The sequence below is a fragment of the Diceros bicornis genome, chromosome 24, assembly GCF_020826845.1.
Source record: "Diceros bicornis minor isolate mBicDic1 chromosome 24, mDicBic1.mat.cur, whole genome shotgun sequence".
NCBI classification, from domain to species: domain Eukaryota; kingdom Metazoa; phylum Chordata; class Mammalia; order Perissodactyla; family Rhinocerotidae; genus Diceros; species Diceros bicornis.
The window spans coordinates 2906270-2925725 of record NC_080763.1 but is presented as its reverse complement, the minus strand read 5'-3'; the positions used below and the strand labels follow the sequence as shown (position 1 = coordinate 2925725).

The 19456-nt window shown below is 38.7% G+C and overlaps 1 protein-coding gene across 11 annotated transcripts in view; it reads left to right on the top strand.

The window, feature by feature from the left end:
* Positions 1 to 19456, top strand: part of TXNDC16 (thioredoxin domain containing 16) — a 127203-nt gene that overhangs the window by 53398 nt on the left and 54349 nt on the right. For all 11 annotated transcript variants that reach the window (XM_058566915.1, XM_058566916.1, XM_058566918.1 and 8 more), the window contains 2 exons: positions 1161 to 1251; positions 5690 to 5840. In XM_058566915.1, the coding sequence (XP_058422898.1) occupies positions 1161 to 1251; positions 5690 to 5840 (242 nt within the window). The remainder of the gene's footprint in view (positions 1 to 1160; positions 1252 to 5689; positions 5841 to 19456) is intronic.

Genomic DNA, 19456 nt, shown 5'->3' with positions numbered 1-19456 from the left:
GTCCCATATAAAGTGGAGTAAGATGGGCACGGATGTTAGCCCAGGGCCAGTCTTACTCAGAAAAAAGAGGAGGATTGGCAGAGAATTTAGGAATAAATTAGGAAGAAATCTAAACAAAAGTAAAAACGATAGTTATAACTGTAGTGAAAAAAGTTGTTCAAAAAAGGAAAGTATTTACTGAGTCATAACAATGTAAATACTGACTCGAGCTAATAAAAATTAGAATTATATTAGGAGAGTTGAGGGGATAGAAGTGTGTGCGTTTGTAGAGTGTGGTTACAGAAAAGAGAGCTAATTTATCATCTTCCATAGTAGGAAGTCAATAGATAATACTAACACTTAAAAAAAGTATCAGGAAATAAGAATATAAGAATGTCATTTAGGGACTTGGTGGTAAATACCAAAGAAACAGTAAAAGAGTTGAAAGTAGTTGTCCCTTGGGAATTGGATATGGGTCAAGGGTAGAAAAACTTGTTTTTCTTAATATACCTTGTAGAATTGTCTCTTTAAACTATATATATAAGAATAAGTTTGATTAAAAAATAACTTAGAGGGACCGGCCCCGTGGCTTGGCGGTTAAGTGCGCACATTCCGCTACTGGCGGCCCAGGTTCGGGTCCCAGGCGTGCACCGATGCACCGCTTCTCTGGCCATGCTGAGGCCCTGTCCCACGTACAGCAACTAGAAGGATGTGCAACTATGACGTACAACTATCTACTGAGGGGCTTTGTGGGGGTGGGAAGGAGGATTAGGCAATGGATGTTAGCTCAGAGCTGGTCTTCCTCAGCAAAAAAAATAAATAAATAACTTAGAAACAATACACAAACGTATACATATATAAAATATAACATATGAAAGTTGTATGGTGGATTCATATTCTGTTCACTACTGCTAGGAAGAAACTATCATAGATTTGTCATATGTTATATTCTCAAGTATAACTCATTTGCTACTCCCTCTTAATTCTTCTCTTACCTTGAGTGGAATAGACTTTTCATAACTTCTTTAACTGCCTGCATTTTTCCAACTGAGATCCCTACAAAGGATTTTTCTTTAAATATAATAGAGCATAAAAGGGTGTAGGGCAGTATTCAGAATAGAAGTTTACCTTGAGTCACACCAAGTAACTCTTCTCTCTCAACTCCCTTATCTCTTCTTCAGAGCACAGAGCTGTCATGGAAGCTGCTTTTGTGTATGGGAACACACACCAATTTGTCTTAACCACAGAAATTGCCCTTTTGGAAAGTATTGGGTATGTATAAGAGGCATATGTCAACAATTTTAAGTTTATCTATATATTACTTATTCAACATTTCCGTCATACTCTCACAGTGTGGGCTTATCTGAGAGGATTCATAAGTAGATGTGAATATATAAATGAAACCTGAAATCTCTTTCATTACTATCATCTGCTGTACTACAGTCTGAAAATGAATTTAAATATAAAGAAGTGATGTTAGACTAAGGTGAGTGAAGACAATATGGGTAAGCTGCAAGATGTCATCCTATGAGTGGCCAAGTATATTTAGGTCTACCACAGTGATCAGATAGGTGATAAAATAACAGCTTTCATAACTAAGCTCCAGAAATTCTTTCTGAGTTCTGTAAGTTACTTTGTCAGAATAATCTTAAATACATTTAAGTACAGTTTTTTTTTTTTTTGTGAGGAGATCAGCCCTGTGCTAACATCTGCCAATCCTCCTCTTTTTGCTGAGGAAGACTGGCCCTGGGCTAACATCCATGCCCATCCTCCTCCACTTTACATGGGACGCCGCCACAGCATGGCCTGCCAAGCAATGTGTCGGTGTGTTTCCGGGATCCGAACCGGGGAACCCTGGGCCGCTGCAGCGGAGCGCGGCACCCAACCGCTTGCGCCACCCGCCGGCCCCTTAAGTACAGTTTTTTAACAATGTTTTAAATGTTTATTTTTCTTTTCTAGTTTCTAGCTTACAATTTTAGGGAGAGGCCTTTTGACTGTTTTTGGCTGGGGAACCTAGGGTTAAAGTTTTTCTTTCCTTTAGTACTTATAGACACAAGGAATAATCAGTGCATTTTAAAGACTTTGAGTTTAGCTTCAAAATGCTCTTCAGGAAAATTAATCCAAAGCAAGGCAAAATAGTGATTGTCTGACGTTTTTATACCATGCAAGAGTTTTTAATGAGCCCTCCTGCCGACCTCGCAGAAAATAGTGACTATTTGATATACCACACACAATTAATTAAATCACAGACATTTTACAACTCTGTAAATTTAGAGGTTAGTGCATAGAAAACTGATAAAGTGAAATGATTTTCTGGGAGGAGTGAGTAGGCAGAGAATCAACTTTCTGCAAAGAGAAGTTATGCTTCTATAGCTCTGTGTGACATTAACTAGCATTTCTTTTTCCATTAGTCTCTCTCTCTTTTTTTTTTTTTGTGAGGAAGATCAGCCCTGAGCTAACATCTGATGCTAATCCTCCTCTTTTTTCTGAGGAAGACTGGCCCTGAGCTAACATCTGTGCCCATCTTCCCCTACTTTATATGGGATGCCGCCACAGCATGGCTTGACAAGAAGTGTGTCGGTTCGCGTCTGGGATCCTAACTGACGAACCCCGGGCCGCTGCAGCGGAGCGTGTGCACTTAACTGCTTGCGCCACTGGGCCGGCCCCTCTATTAGTCTCTTCTTGAACTGTCATTCTCCTGGTTCCCTCATTAATGAGTTAAATAAAACTTTGACGCATGTTGACTGTTTGTATAACAATGAATGTTTTTAACAATGTGAGAATCATGCTGACAGAACCATAAAGCTTTACTGTAAGTAGTCACTGAGTCTCAGGATACAATGAGCAGTAGTTTAGCCCGCTACTTTGCTCCTCCCAATTTAGACTGCCAGTTTCCTGTCCTGGAATCAGGGAAGCCTTGTTATTCTCTATCCTGTGGTGATTCTATGCAAGCCCCACAGTTTCTCTGAGGGTTAATTGTTTGTACTACTTTCTCTTGTGTTACTAGCTTCTTTATTTTTCAGGTAATGAATAATTGCAAATAACGCTGATACACTTAAAACACAGAGGGATGGTTATTTATTGGCAAGGTATAGGTCCTATCATTTACCTTACAAATTCTGCTCAGCAAGATATACTGTATATATTCTGATCTTTGACTAAACACAGTAATGTTCTGGAGGGGTTTTTGCTTTCCCCCATTTTTAAATGAGAATTTAAAAATGTACAGTTATTCTGTTTTTCATATACTTTTGAGTATATGATATATTGGAGATTTTTAAATTCTCATTTATTCATGGATAACAAAATAGTGAGGAGTCATACCTGGACCTGATACGACAGGGAAGGACTGTGGATTCAGAATACAGTAGTCCTATGACATCACCTCTGGATGAAGTAGTTGGCTGTGACTGGGTTGGAGGAGAAGTGAATGCATTTTTTTCTTTCATTTGTTCATTCTTTTGTTCAACAAATATTTATTGGATACCTTCTGTGTGCTAGGCAGTATTCCAGTATCTGGGGCTATAACACTGGATAAGTCTAGTATATTAATTGTTATATCATGTTGGGCCTGAGTATGTTTGAAATTATATTGTTGGCTAAGAAGGGTATATATGATGGGTAGTACAAGAGGTAACATGCCATAGAGACACCACACTTTCTGCTACCTCCCTATATTCCCTTCTTAAAGAATCTGTGTATAGGCCAAGAAGGGTGTTACCCCTATCCCATACGTATCACAGCCAGTTAAATCAGAGCTGGCCACCTGACCTAGTGTCAACCAATCCATTGGCTTACCTGAGCAAAGGAGAGCCCCTCTTCCAGGAACTTGGAATTGGGCATGAAGAAACTGAATTATGCAGTTTTTGGCTCTCTTGCCCACAGGAATGTTTTGCCCATGTAGAAGTAAAGCAGAGAAAGTTGTCTTTTTAAAAATTATTTTACTGAGGTCACACTGGTTTATTACATTGTGTAAATTTCAGGTGTACATTGTTATACTTCCACTTCTGTATGGACTGCATCGTGTTCACCACCAAAAGTCTAGTTTCCATCCGTCACCCTGCGCGTGTAACCCCTTTACCCTTTTTGCCCTCCCCCAAGCCACTTCCCCCCTGGTAACCACCAGTTTGTTCTCTGTATCTATGTGTCTGTCTGTTTAATCTTCCAGGTATGAGAGAAATCATACGGTTTGTGTCTTTCTCTGACTTATTTCACTTTCATTTCTTTAACCATTCAATCTGTTAGAAATTACTTTGTAATTAAATATGAAATCAGTGACCCTTGGAGCTCAGTTTAAGCAATGATCAAGAATTAAAATAAAGTTTTAAAAATAAAAATTTGCAGTATTTCACCAAACCCTACTATTGCTATATGGAGTTTTTTTTTTTTTTTTTTTGAGGAAGGTTAGCCTAGAGCTAACATCTGTCGCCAATCCTCCTCTTTTTTGCTTAGGAAGATTGGCCCTGGGCTAACATCTGTGCCCATCTTTTTTTTTTTTTTTTTTAAATGTTAATTAATTATTATTATGTTTTTAATTTTATTTATTTATTTATTTTTTTCCCCCCAAAGCCCCAGTAGATAGCTGTATGTCATAGTTGCACATCCTTCTAGTTGCTGTATGTGGGATGCGGCCTCAGCATGGCCGGAGAAGTGGTGCGTCGGCGCGCGCCCGGGATCCGAACCAGGGCCGCCAGTAGCAGAGTGCAAGCACTTAACCGCTAAGCCACAGGGTCGGCCCACATCCGTACCCATCTTCCTCTACTTTATATGGGATGCTACCACAGCATGGATTGATAAGCAGTGCGTAGGTCTGTGCCCAGGATCTGAATCTGCGAACCCAGGGCCACCAAAGTGGAGCGCACGAACTTAACCACTACACCACCGGGCTGGCCCCCATATGGAGATTTTTTTAAAATGCTATTTTAATTTTGGCAAGCTTTACTTATCCACTGTAAGTTTATCTTTGAATTCTCATATTGAAGGGAGTGCCAAAACTCAAATTATATTTGCTGAGTTTTGTAATATTTCAGATACAAACTAACGAAGTCCCACAGTGTCACATGGTTTTTATCTTAAAGCATGTTTTGGCTGAAGTTTATTCAAAACAGATTTGGATTTAACTTAAACCTAGAAAATTTGCGTTACAAAGCTTTATTTAGCATAGGTCTGGTAAAGCAACTATATTTGAAGGTAATCTCGTCCTCAAAGTGACAGTCTTTTATAAAAAAAAAAAAATTGTGTAGACCTGCCTATAACCTAATTTAGAAGTTACCATATAAAAGAGTTCAGGAAAAAAATTGCTTATATAACTCAATTTGTTTATATCCTTTTGTTTCTCAGGTCCATTTTATTTTGTTTGTATTTTGTGTTGCTTCACAATGGTGATATATTCTGAGAAATGGTGTTGTTAGATGATTTTGTCATTGTGTGAACATCATAGAGTGTACTTACACAAACCTAGATGGTATAGCCTACTATACACCTAGACTCTATGGTACTAATCTTGTGGGACCACCATCGTATATGCGGTCTGTCGTTGACCAACATCGTTATGTGGCACATGACTGTACTGTTTTAGACTTTGGCTAAAACATTAATTCAAAAGCATGAGACTTAAGACAAAGAGATTTGTTGCTATGTTGTTATTGATGGTAGCATTGGGATCACACATTGAACGTCAGTGGGTCTGTCTCTAATCTTTAATTTGCAGCACCGAGGATATAGAATATGCACATCTCTACTTTTTTCATTGTAAAGCAGTCTTGGACTTGACCCAGCAGTGTAGAAGAACACTAATGGAACGGCCATTGACTACACTGAACATTCATCGATTTATTAAGACAATGGAAGCACCTTTGCTGGTATGTGTCTTATTTTAATATATTAGATAATTCATACATAACATTTATTAAGTTCTGATTCACAGATACACAATTTTAATTAGATGAACTATATATTTTCCCTTTCCTTGGACATACTTCTTTCTTTTAGGGGGATTTAGGAGTCGTTCCTTATTAAAAGTAGGATAGAAGATAGATTATTCATAAAATGATATTTTGATGCCTTGAAATATTGTTGTATTGAAACCCAAATATAGCCTTGTCTAAGTGGAAATATTGTGTGGTTGTTATAATCAACTGTGACCACTCTTAGATCACAAAGACAACATCATGGTTAAGAAAAGACCTCTTTTGTGAATTTTTTTTTCTTTATTGTGAAATTTTGTTATACATTATTGTTTGTCAGTCACCATATAAATGCATCCCTTCACCCCTTGTGCCCACCCCCCACCCCCCTTGCCCATGGTAACCACCAAACAGTTCTCTCTGTCTGTGTGTTAGTTTATCTTCCACTTATGAGTGAAATCATGTGGTGTTTGTCTTTCTCTTGCTGGGTTATTTTGCTTAACATAATACCCTCCAGGTCCATCCATGTTGTTGCAAACGGGACAATTTTGTCTTTTTTATTGCTGAGTAGTATTCCATTGTGTATATATATCACATCTTCTTTATCCACTCACCAGTCAAGGGACACTTGGGTTGCTCCCATGTCTTGGTTTTAGTGAATAATGCTGTGGTGAACATAGGGGTCCATAAGCCTCTTTGCATTGTTGATTTCAGGTTCATTGGGTAGATACCCAGTAGTGGGATAGCTGGATCACAAGGCATTTCTATTTTTAATTTTTTGAGGAATCTCCATACTGTTTTCCATAGAGGCTGTGCCAGTTTGCATTCCCACCAGCAGTGAATTAGGGTTCTCATTTCTCCACAGCCTCTCCAGCATATGTTGTTTTTTGTCTTGATGATTATAGCCATTCTAATGGGTGTAAGATGATATCTTAGTGTAGTTTTGATTTGCATTTCCCTCATGATTAGTGCTGTTGAATATCTTTTCATGTGCCTATAGGCCATTTGTATATCTTCTTTGGAGAAGTGTCTATTCATTTCCTCTGCCCTTTTTTTGATCGGGTTGTTTGTTGTTTTGTTGTTCAGTTGTGTGAGTTCTTTATATATTATGGAGATTAATCCCTTGTCGGATATTTGGTTTGCAAATAGTTTTTCCCAACGGTGGGTTGCCTATTCTTTTTGATCCTGGTTTCGTTTGCCTTATAGAAGCTCTTTAATCTGATAAAGTCCCACTTGTTTATTTTTTCTTTTGTTTCCCTTGTCTGAGTACACATGGAATTCTAGAAGATCCCTTTATGACCGATGACGAATAGTGTACCGCCTATATTTTCTTTCAGGAGTTTTATAGTTTCAGGTCTCACCTTCAGGTCTTTGATCCATTTTGAGTTAATTTTTGTGTATGGTGAAAGAAAGGTGGTCTACTTTCATTCTTTTGCATGTGGCTCTCCACTTTTCCCAGCACGATTTATTGAAGAGGCTTTCCTTTCTCCATTGTATGTTCTTTGCTCCTTTGTGGAAGATTAGCTGCCCGTAGATGTGAGGTTTTATTTCTGGGCTTTCAATTCTGTTCCTTTTGATCTGTGTGTCTGTTTCTGTACCAGTACCATGCTGTTTTGATTACTATTGCTTTGTAATATGTTTTGAAGTCAGGGATTGTGATGCCTCCAGCTTTGTTCTTTTTTCTCAGGATTGCTTTAGCTATTCAGGGTCTTTTGTTGCCCCATATGAATTTTAGTAGTCTTTGTTCTATTTCCATGAAGAATGTCCTTGGGATTCTGATTGGGATTGCATTGAATCTGTAGATTGCTTTAGGTAGTATGGACATTTTAACTATGTTTATTCTTCCAGTCCGTGTGCATGGAATATTTTTCCATTTCTTTATGTCATCATTGATTTCACTCAGTAATGTCTTGTAGTTTTCATTGTATAGGTCTTTCACCTCCTTGGTTAAATTTATTCCTAGATATTTTATTGCTTTCGTTGCCATTGTAAATGGGATTGTCCTTTTGAGTTCTCTTTCTGTTAGTTCATTATTAGTATATAGAAATGCAACTGATTTTTGTAGGTTGATTTTGTACCCTGCAATTTGCTGTAGTTGTTGATTATTTCTAAGTTTTCCAATGGATTCGTTAGGGTTTTCTATATATAAGATCATGTTATCGGCAAACAGTGAGAGTTTCACTTCTTCGTTGCCTATTTGTATTCCTTTTATTCGTTTTTCTCGCCTAATTGCTCTGGCCAGAACCTCCAGTACTATGCTGAATAAGAGTGGTGAGAGTGGGCACCTTTCTCTTGTTCCTGTTTGCAGAGGAATGGCTTTCAGTTTTTCCCCATTGAGTATGATGTTGGCTGTGGGTTTGTCATATATGGCCTTTATTATGTTGAGGTACCTTCCTTCTGTACCCATTTTTTTTGAGAGTTTTTAATCATAAATGGATGTTGTATCTTGTCAAATGCCTTCTCTGCATCTATTGAGATGATCATGTGGTTTTTATTCCTCACTCTGTTAATGTGGTGTATCACATTGATTGATTTGCGGATGTTGTACCGTCCCTGTGTCCCTGGTATAAATCCCACTTGTTTGTGGTGTATGATCTTTTGAATGTGTTGCTATATTCGGTTGGCCAATATTTTGTTGAGGATTTTTGCATCTGTGTTCATCAGGGATATTGGTCTGTAGTTTTCCTTCTTAGTATTGTCTTTGTCTGGCTTTGGTATCAGGGTGATGTTGGCCTTATAGTATGTGTTGTGAAGTGTTCCATCTTCCTCTATTTTTTGGAATAATTTGAGAAGGGTAGATATTAGATCTTCTTTGAATGGTTGTTACAGTTCTCCAGAGAAGCCATCTGGTCCTGGACTTTTATTTTTTGGGAGGTTTTAGATTACTGTTTCAATCTCTTTGCTTGTGATTGGTCTACTCAGTTTCTCTATTTCTTCTTGATTCAGTTTTGGGAGGTTGTATGAGTCTAAGAATTTATCCATTTCTTCTAGATTGTCTAGTTTGTTGGCATATAGTTTTTCATAGTATTCTCCTATAATCTTTTGTATTTCTGTGGTATCTGTTGTAATTTCTCCTTTTTCATTTCTAATTTTATTTATTTGGGCCTTTTCTCTCTTTTTTTCTTTGTGAGTCTGGCTAAGGGTTTGTCAATTTTGTTTATCTTCTGAAAGAACCAGCTCTTTGGTACATTGATCCTTTCTACTATTTTTTTTGTTTCTATTTCATTTTTTTCTGCTCTGATTTTTATTACTTCCCTCCTTCTGCTGACTTCTGGCTTTGTCCATTCTTCTTTTTCTAATTCTGTTAGCCATAGTTTGAGGTTGCTTATTTGGGCTTCTTCTTGTTTGGTAATGTGGGCCTGTATTGCTATGAAGTTCCCTCTCAGGACTGCTTTTGCTGCATCCCATATGAGTTGGTACAGTCTATTTTCACTTTCATTTGTCTTCAGATATGTTTTGATTTCTCCTTTAATTTCACCAATGATCCATTGGTTGTTCAGTAGCATGTTGTTTAGTCTCCACATCTCTGTCACTTTCCCGGTTTTTTTCTTGTAGTTGATTTCTAGCTTCATGGCGTTATAGTCGGAAAAGATGCTTGTTATGGTTTCAATCTTCTTAAATTTATAGAGGCATTCTTTGTTTCCCAGCATATGGTCTATTTTTGAGAATGTTCCATGCATGCTTGAGAAGAATGTGTGATCTGCTGTGTTTGGATGGAGTGCTCTATATATGTTTATTAAGTCCATCTCATCAAGTTTTTCATTTAAGTCCACTATTTCCTTATTAGCTTTCAGTCTGGATTATCTGTCCGTTGATGTAAGTGGGGTGTTAAGATCCCCTACTGTTATTGTGGTGTTGTTAATATCTCCTTTTAGGTTTGTCAATAGTTGCTTTATGTACTTTGGTGCTCCTGTGTTGGGTGCATATATATTTATGTGATATTGTCTTCTTGGTGGAGTGTCCGTTTTATCATTATATATTGCCCCCTTTGTCTCTTATTACTTGTTTTATCTTGAAGTCAACTTTGTCTGATAGAAGTATCGCAACACCTGTTTTCTTTTATCTGCTGTTAGCTTGGAGTATTGTCTTCAGTCCTTTCATTCTGAGCCTGTGTTTGTCTTTAGAGCTGAGATGTGTTTCCTGGAGGCAGCATATTGTTGGGTCTTGTTTTTTAATCCATCCCACCACTCTGTGTCTTTTGATTGGAGAGTTCAGTCCATTTGCATTTGGGGTAATTATTGATATAGGAGGGCTTATTGTTGCTATTTTGTCACTCATTTTCTGGTTCTTTTGCATTTCTTTTGTTTCTTGTCCTGTGTGTTTTGGACTACCAATTTAGTTTGGTAGTTCTGTATGTAGGTTCTCTTCATTTTCTCTTTATCGTGTGTAAGTCTGTTCTGGTTATTTGGTTAGTGGTTACCATGAGGTTTGTGTAAAAAATCTTGTGGATGTGATAGTCCATTTTTTCACGGCCTCTTATTCCCTTAGACTAAGTCAATTCGATCCCTTACCTCTTCCCTTCTAAGTTATTGTTGTCACAACTTATTCCATCTTGTCTTGTGAGTTTGTGTTTAAAATGATGAGGTTATATTTATTTTTGGTGTTTTCCTTCCCTTGACCTTTGGTTTTATAATTGAGTGTTTGCTAATCTCTTCTGATAAAGAGCTGCAATTTTTCTGTTTTGTTGACCTATTTTCTTCCTTGTTCAAAACTTTGTATCCCCTTTCTCTTTTCTTTCCTCAGGCATGAGGGCCTTCTTGAGTACTTCTTATAGTAGGGGTCTTGTAGCAGTGACCTCCCTTTGCTTTTGTTTATCAGGGATAGTTTTTATTTCTCTATCATATCTGAAGGGAATTTTTGCTGGATAGAGTATTCTTTTTTCTTTTTTTGTGAGGAAGATCAGCCCTGAGCTAACATCCATGCTAATCCTCCTCTTTTTGCTGAGGAAGACCGGCCCTGAGCTAACATCTGTTGCCAATCCTCCTCCTTTTTTTTCCCCCAAAGGCCCAGTAGATAGTTGTACATCATAGTTGCACATCCTTCTAGTTGCTGTATGTGGGACGCGGCCTCAGCGTGGCCGGAGAAGCAGTGCGTCAGTGCGCGCCCGAGATCCGAACCCGGGCCACCAGTAGTGGAGCGCGCGCACTCAACCACTGAGCCACGGGTCCGGCCCCTGGATAGAGTATTCTTGACTGAAAGGTTTTGACTTTCAGAATTTTGAATATGTCGTTCTATTCTCTCCTAGCCTCGAAGGTTTCTGTTGAGAAATTGGCTGACAGCCTGATAGGAATTGCTTTGTACAGTATTTTTTTTTATCTAGCTGTCCCTCTTATTGTTTCTTTGTTGTTGACTTTTGCCAGCTTTACTACTATACGCCTTGGAGTGGGTCTTTTTGTGTTGATATATTTAGGAGATCTATTGATTTCGTTCACTGATATTTCCAGCTCCTTCCCCAGGTTTGGGAAGTTCTCAGCTATTATTTCTTTGAACAGGTTCTCTGCTCCTTTTTCCCTCTCTTCTCCGTCTGGAATACCTATAATCCTTATGTTAGATTTCCTAATTGAGTGGGCTATTTCTCGGAGTGTTTCTTCAATTCTTTTTAATCTTAGTTCTCTTTCTTCCTCCATTTGGAGCATTTCTGCATTGCTGTCTTCAATATTGCTAATTCTTTCCTCCATATTGTCAGCTCTGATGCTTAAGGCTTCCAGATTTGTCTTTATCTCCTCTATTGTGTTTTCATCTCTAAGATTTCTAATTGGTTTTTCTTTATAGTTTCTATCTCTTTTGTGAAGAAATTCCTGATTTCATTGAATTGTCTGTGTTTTCTTGTATTTTGTTGAGCTTTTTTATGATAGCTATTTTGAATTCTCTGTCATTAAGGTTATAGATTTCTGTGCTTTCAGGGTTGCTTTCTGGGTGCTTGTCATTTTCCTTCTGTTCTGGAGATTTAATATGTTTTTTTTGTGTGTGAGGAAGGTTAGCCCTGAGCTAACATCCGATGCCAATCCTCCTCTTTTTGCCGAGGAAGATTGGCCCTGGGCTAACATCCGTGCGCATCATCCTCTACTTTATGTTGGATGCTCTCACAGCATGGCTTGACAGGTGCATTGGTGCTTGCCTGGGATCCAAACCCGTGAACCCCGGGCTGCCGAAGCGGAGCCCACACACTTAACTGCTACACCACTGGGCCAACACCTGGAGATTTAATATATTTTTGCATAGTGCCTGTCGGTGTTGGCTTATTTTTTCTCATACTGAAAATATCTGGTCGCAGTTTCCTCCTGCTGCCATTGGCTGGGGATCAAGAGCTGTGTATTGTGTGCTCGCTTCGATCCATGGGTGCTGTGGTTGGCCTGTGGCTGATCTGAAGCGTGGCTGAGCAGAGCCTGCTAAGGCTGGAGTGTAGGAGCACCTGGGAGTGGATTGCAGCTAGGCCAAAGCAGCTGGAGCTTGTGCGCTGGTAGGCCGAAGAAGCCAAATCTAGAGCGCTGCTGAGCCTCAGTGCGGCTGAGTGGAAGCAGCTGGAGCTGGAGCCTGGGAACACCTGGAGCTGGAGCATGGCTGGGTTGACCCAGCTCGAGTTGGAGCACTGCTGGGTTGAAGCAGCTGTAGCTGAAGTGCGGCTAGGCCAAAGAAGCTGGAGCTGGAGTGCAGCTGGGCCGAAGGAGCTGGAGCTGGAGTGTGGCTGGGCCGAAGTAGCTGGCGTCAAAGCAGCTGGAGCCTGAATGCAGCCAAACTGAAGTAGCTGGAGCTGGAGCACGGTCGAGCTGAAGGAGCCATGGCAGGGGCGTGGTTGAGCCTGGCCCACTGGGGCTGGAACGCAGTGGAGGTGGGGCTGCCCGGGCCTTCGGCGTGGGCACGCTGCCGCCACTAGTGCTGGGCCGGAGCTGAGCTGAAGTGCCACTGAGCTGAGGCTGCAGGGCCACTGTGCTGAAGTGCCAGGCTGGCGGTCTGGGAGGGGCACTTACTTTTGCCTCCCTGATCCCAGGGGTTTCTCGCTTCCCTGTCACTCTCTGCTCTCCTGAAGTGCTAGCCTGTCGAAGGTACCCTGGCAACAGTTCCTCTCCCTCCGTAGGGGAATTCCCCACAGGCTGTGAGGGATCTTGGAGAGTGACGGTTTTCCCTCGGAGGGCTGCCTGGTCTCAGTCTCAGGGTCGCCCTCCTTGGGGAGGGAAGGGAGCTCTTCTTACCTCCTTCTACTTCCTCTGGGGATTCCAGCACCTCAGTCCTTGGATGTACGGCTGCATGGGTCCCTCAGACATCCCCTGTGTTGTGTGAATAAGTTCTGTTGGAATATGAATGTCCTTTTTGTTGTGTCTTAGAGGGGGAAGAGTTCAATAGGGGAAGCTCACTCCGCCATGATGCTGACGTCCCTCTGTGAATGTTTTGATCACTAGTTTAAGAGTTGGTAAGTATTGGAATTGTAGCATTTTTCGTTCCCTGCTTTTCTTGGTGGTATCCTGGAATAATTTTATAGACTCAATAGCTTATGGTGATCAGCAGACTTTTCTTTCAGAAGGTTTGAAGGGTTGTCCTGAGCATGTGTAAAACCTTCGGTAGGCCTTCTCACTCAGTGCATCCTTTTTTAATAAAAATGGTGCATATATTTTATAAATAATCCAAACTGTGCAGCAAAGTATAAAGAAAAATTTAAAAGCCACGTAATCCCATCATTCAGAAATTAACTGTTGGATGCACAGTAGTCATCTTTGTACCTATGTAGATCCATAGAGATAGAGGGATGGGTGGATTAATAGACACATCATATTGCATGTGCTACTTTATTGGAAGAAGTGTTATATTTAATCTTATTTGAATTTAATAGAATGAAAAGAAACGGATGTGAAACTAGAGGGATCACGGAACTTTTGATACATCGTTTCTCCAGCTTTAGAGGGCTCATTAGGCTCATTAATGTCTTACATGTTGAAAATGATTATGAAAAATATTAAGAAATTAAAATATTACTTTTGAAAAACTACATGCTTCCATTTTAGATAGTATTGACTTGCTTCTTGCTGCAAAAGATGAGAAAATTAACTTCATACATTTATTTCGAACTTGGCTCCCCTTGCCCTCCTGATTTTTGTTAATTTTGTATTATTTTTACATTATTAAGGTTTTAATATTTATATTGTATTCTGTAACCATATTCCCACTTTAAAAAAAAAGCCCTGCTTCCACATTTAAATAGATTCAGAGCTTACCAGCCCTGACTTTACTGGCTTCATTCCTGATTTCTTTATTTTGAGTCAGTTTTTGTTTGGTTGGATTTTGGCTTCAAAAATTTTTTTTTAAAGCAGTATATAGGTCCTTTTCCTTTCTTTTCACATGGAGAGGGGGATGTATCTTACTTCCATGGGGAGAATATACTCTGCATTTGTTTGGTCTCCCATTTCAACATACAGCCTGAGAGAGAGATTGGTTCACAGTATAGTTCTTCACCATTTGTCTCCAGCCTCATTTCCTTTTCTTCCAATAGTGACACATTATTAAGAATTCTCAGGATTTTGTCTAATCACCAGTACTGTTTTTGCCATTGGGGGCAGGATTATGATTCATCTCAAGCTTTACTTAAAAATCTTCTGTTTCTTCTTTGGCTACAACATTCTAGCTTGAAGGTGTGCCCCCTTCCTAAAGTTTCTGCTTATGAATTTTGTTGGGCTATTTTTTTGTGTGTGTGAGGAAGATTAGCCCTGAGCTAACATCCGATGCCAATCCTCCTCTTTTTTGCTGAGAAAGATTGGCCCTAGGCTAACATCCATGCCTGTCTTCCTCTACTTTATATGGGACGCCGCCACAGCATGGCTTGCCAAGTGGTGTGTTGGTCCACGCCTGGGATCTGAACCTGTGAACCCTGGGCCGCCAAAGAAGCAGAGCGCTTGAACTTAACCGCTGTGCCACAGGCTGGCCCCTGTTTTACTGTGTTTTAAAACTATTTTTTATTTTTTTAGATAGGTAATGAGGAGAGAGATTCTCTGATCTTATTTCACTTGACTATATTTATCAGGAATTATGTAATATTAGTTTTGAAATTAAAAAACAAAAACTTTGAAGACTTTGTAATAACTTGAGATTTGGTTAAATGTGACTTCACTTGAAAGCATGATATGGCCAAAAATCACAGGCACCATTTATGTGCGTTCTGTGTGAATAGCAGCCCCTGAAACGTACATGTTATAAACAACAGTGTGCATGGTGCTTCCTGTAATTGTGCAGTGCTGGTGACCCTGCTCTAAGCCATTGTTCACCCAAAAGGAATATTAATTTGGCAATCAAAGTCTCGTCTGAAGTGGTATTTGCTTGAACACTTACAAAATGATGCATAAGTATGTTATTGCCTCAGCATCTTATTTGTTTGAACTCTTTTTTTCCTAGACAACTAGGGAACTGGGATGTTGGATTCAGGCAGAGGTTCCAGAAGCCTGGGTAGACACTGGGATTGGTAGGAATGGCCAGTAGCATGGAGCCAAGAAAGATCTGAAAGGCGAAATTGAACATCAGTGCTGGGTTGGAGAGCCAAGCTGAGAATCTTAACCTTGATGTCAGCCTAGAAAGGCTTGGCAGTCTAAGAGGCACAGATTATTGGACTCAAACAGATTAGAAAAAAGCAAAAGAATGCAGAGTACAGAAAAGGAGACAGAGCCTCAGAAGATTCCTTGAGACTCTTGGTGGGATAGCTAAGGCTTACCCTTTTGGGAGTGGGAAGATGTTAAAGGGTTGTGAGCTAGTTTGATCATTTTTATGTTTTGGTACTTGAAACATTTGGCTATATCGATATTTGAGGTTGTTTTTGTTCTTGCATAATATATTCAATGTTAAAAAACAAAGTGAGGCCAAACACTTTTATAGGAAACACATCTTAGACCAAGATTTGGTGTAACTGGTTTATGCCTTTTGATGATAAAGTGAGCTGGAGGGGAGTAGAGCGGTCCTAAAGGTTAGCACCTAAATTTAATTACTTCTTACAAGTTCTTACCTGCAAAGACTTGGTAGTAGTTTACTTTAAATTAGTGTTTCTTACTTTGTTCTTATTTTTGCCAGCCCCACTAATGCTCATCTTCCCCTCTCACATCACTCGTAACCATTCTTCGTTTATTGTCTTCTACAGCAATCTATATACAAGCCTTTGAGGTTCAATCATGGTTGGGGTGTGTATGGTTAGTAAGATGCAGCCTAGGCTCATGGGTCCAGGATCTGAAATAATTTTATGTGTTTACATTATCTATAAACATTAATAAAAGTAGAAACTGTGATTCAGACTTTTTGTACACCTTTTGTGTCTGATCATTGTAATCATATGCATTATTATTTGACTTGTAAGCAAATGTAAGCAAATGAAAATAGATGCATATTGGATGTTGTGTGTGTGTGTGTTAAGTAGATAGGTACTGGGACACTTAATTATTATAGATATCTAACAACTGTATCTTATAATCATGATGGGGGGTATGTCATTTTAATCCTGAAAAACTGAAAATAAATCTTCAGCGTAGAATTTTTAGGTGGGTTTCAATCTTAAATGGATTAAGTGAGATTCTGGCAGTCATGGAGTTACCCTGGATGTATTGTTAAGGTTCCCGACATTGAGAACAGATGGACAAATGGTTCAGTTATTATCCTGTTGGCTAATACCAAGGACATTTTGGAATGCTGATTATTTTCTCTGTGAAGGACTCAATGTATTCTGATGGTTAGAAAAAAAGCTTTCATCTGAATACCAAGAAGACTCTTCAAATACAAACATTTGGTAAAATGTTTAAAAATAGATAAATTTATACATTATATAATCTTTTTTTGAAAATTTAAATTTATTATTTTATTGAGGTCACGTTGGTTTATAACATTGTGTCAATTTCAGGTGTACATCACTGTTTTTCTGCTTTTGTATAGACTGCGTCGTGTTCTCCACCAAAAGTCTAGTTTCCATCCATCATCATACCCATTTTGCCCTCCTCCCATGCCACTTCCTCTCTGGTAACCACCAATCTGTTTTCCATTTCTGTGTGTTTGTTTTTTTGTTTATCTTCCACATGAGTGAAATCATATGGTATTTGTCCTTCTCTGAGTTATTTCACTTAGCATAATACCCCCAAGGTCCATCCATGTTGTTGCAAATGGCATGATTTTGTCATTTTTTATGACTGAGCAGTATTCCATTGTGTATAGATACTATATCCTCTTTATCCATTCATCTGTTGATGGATACTTAGGTTGTTGCCAAGTCTTGACTATTGTGAATAATGCTGCAGTGAACATGAGGGTGCATATGTCTTTTCGAATTAGTCTTTTCATGTTCTTTGGATAAATACCCAGAAGTGGAATAGCTGGACCATGTGGTATTTCTATTTTTAGTTTTTTTGAGAAATCTCCATACTGTTTTCCACAGTGGCTGTACCAATTTGCATTTCCACCAGCAGTGTACGAGAGTTCTCTTTTCTCCACATCCTCTCCAACATCTGTTATTTCTTGTCTATTTAGTAATAACCATTCTGATGGGTATAAGGTGATATTCCATTGTAGTTTTAATTTGTTTGCATTTCCCTAATAATTAGTGATGTTGAACATCTTTTCATGTGCCTTTTGGCCATCTGTACATTTTCTTTGGAAGAAACTCTGTTCATATCCTCTGCCCATTTTTTGATCAGTTTGTTCATTTTCTTGTTGGTGAGTTGTATGAGTTTTTTATATATTTTGGAAATTAACCCCTTATTGAATATACAATTTGCAAACATTTTCTCTCAGTTGGTGGGTTGTCTTTTCACTTTGTTGATGGTTTCCTTTGTTGTGTAGAAGCTTTTTAGTTTGATGTAGTCCAATGTGTTTATTTTTTCTTTTGTTTCCATTGCCTGAGGAGGTATGGTATTCGAAAAGATACTGCTAAGACCACTGTCAAAGAGTGTACTGCCTATATTTTCTTCTAGGAGTTTTATGGTTTCGGGTCTTACATTCAAGTCTTTAATCCACTTTGAGTTAATTTTTGTGTATCATGTGAGATAATGGTCTATTTTCATTCTTTTGCATGTGGCTGTCCAGTTTCCCCAACCCCATGTATTGAAGAGACTTTCCATTCTTTGTTGTATGTTCTTGGCTCTTTTGTAAAAAATTAGCTGTCCAGAGATACGTAGTTTTATTTTTGGGCTTTCAGTTCTGTTCGATTGATCTGTGTGTCTGTGTTTCTGCCAGTACCATGCTGTTTGGATTACTATAGCTTTGTAGGATATTTTGAATTCAGGGAGTGTAATACCTCCAGCTTTGTTCTTTTTTCAGGATTGCTTTGGCTATTGAGGGTCTTTTGTTGTTCCATATAAATTTTAGGATTCTGTGTTCTATTTCCATGAAAAATCTCATTGGGATTCTGATTGGGATTGCATTGAATCTGTAAATTGCTTTAGGGCATATGGACACTTTAACTATGTTTATTCTTCCAGTTCATGAGCACAGAATGTCTTCCCATTTCTTTATGTCTTCTTCAAATTCTTTCAATAATATCATATAGTTTTCAGTGTTTAGGTGTTTCAGCTCCTCGGGTAAGTTTACTCCTAGGTATTTTATTCTTTTTTTTGCAGTTGTAATGGGATTGTATTCTTGATTTATCGTTTTTCTGGTTCATTGTTAGTGTATAGAAATGCAACTGATTTTGGTAAATTGATTTTGTATCCTGCAACTTTATTGTATTTGTTAATTATTTCTAATAGTTTTTTGGTGGATTCTTTAGGGTTTTCTATATATAGAATCATGTCGTCTGCAAATAGTGACAATTTTACTTCTTCCTTTCCAATTTGGATACCTTTTATTTCTCTTTCTTGCCCAATTGCTCTGGCTAAAACTTGCAGTACTATGTCAAATAAGAGTGGTGAGAGTGGGCATCCTTGTTTTATTCCTATTCTTAGAGAAATAGCTCTCAGTTTTTCACCATTGAGTATGATGTTGGCTGCAAGTTTGTCATATATGGCCTTTATTCTGTTGAGGCAGTTTCCTTCTCTACCCATTTTATCGAGAATTTTTATAATCATAAATGGATATTGAATCTTGTCAATTGATTTCTCTGCATCTGTTGAGATGATCATGTGATTTTTATTCTTCATGTTGTCACTGTGGCGTGTCACATTGATTTGTGGATGTTAAACCATCGCTGCGTCCCTAGAATAAATCCCTCTTGAACGTAGTGTATGATCCTTTTAATGTGGTGTTGTCTTCAGTTTGCTAATATTTTGTTGAGAATTTTCGCGTCTATGTTCATCAGTGATATTGGTCTGTAATTTTCCTTTTTTGTGTTATCCTTGTCTGGTTTTTGTATCAGGGTAATGTTGGCCTCGTAAAATGAGTTAGGAAGAATTCCATCCTCTTCAGTTTTTCAGAAGAGTTTGAGAAGGATAGGTTAAATCTTTGAATGTTTGGTAGAATTCACCAGACAAGCCATCTAGTCCTGGACTTTTGTTTTTTGTGAGGTTTTTGATTACTGTTTAAATCTCTTTACCTGTGATTGGTCTATTCACATTCTCCCTTTCTTCTTGATTCAGTTTGGGGAGGCTATATGAGTCTTAAGAATATATCCATTTCTTCTAGGT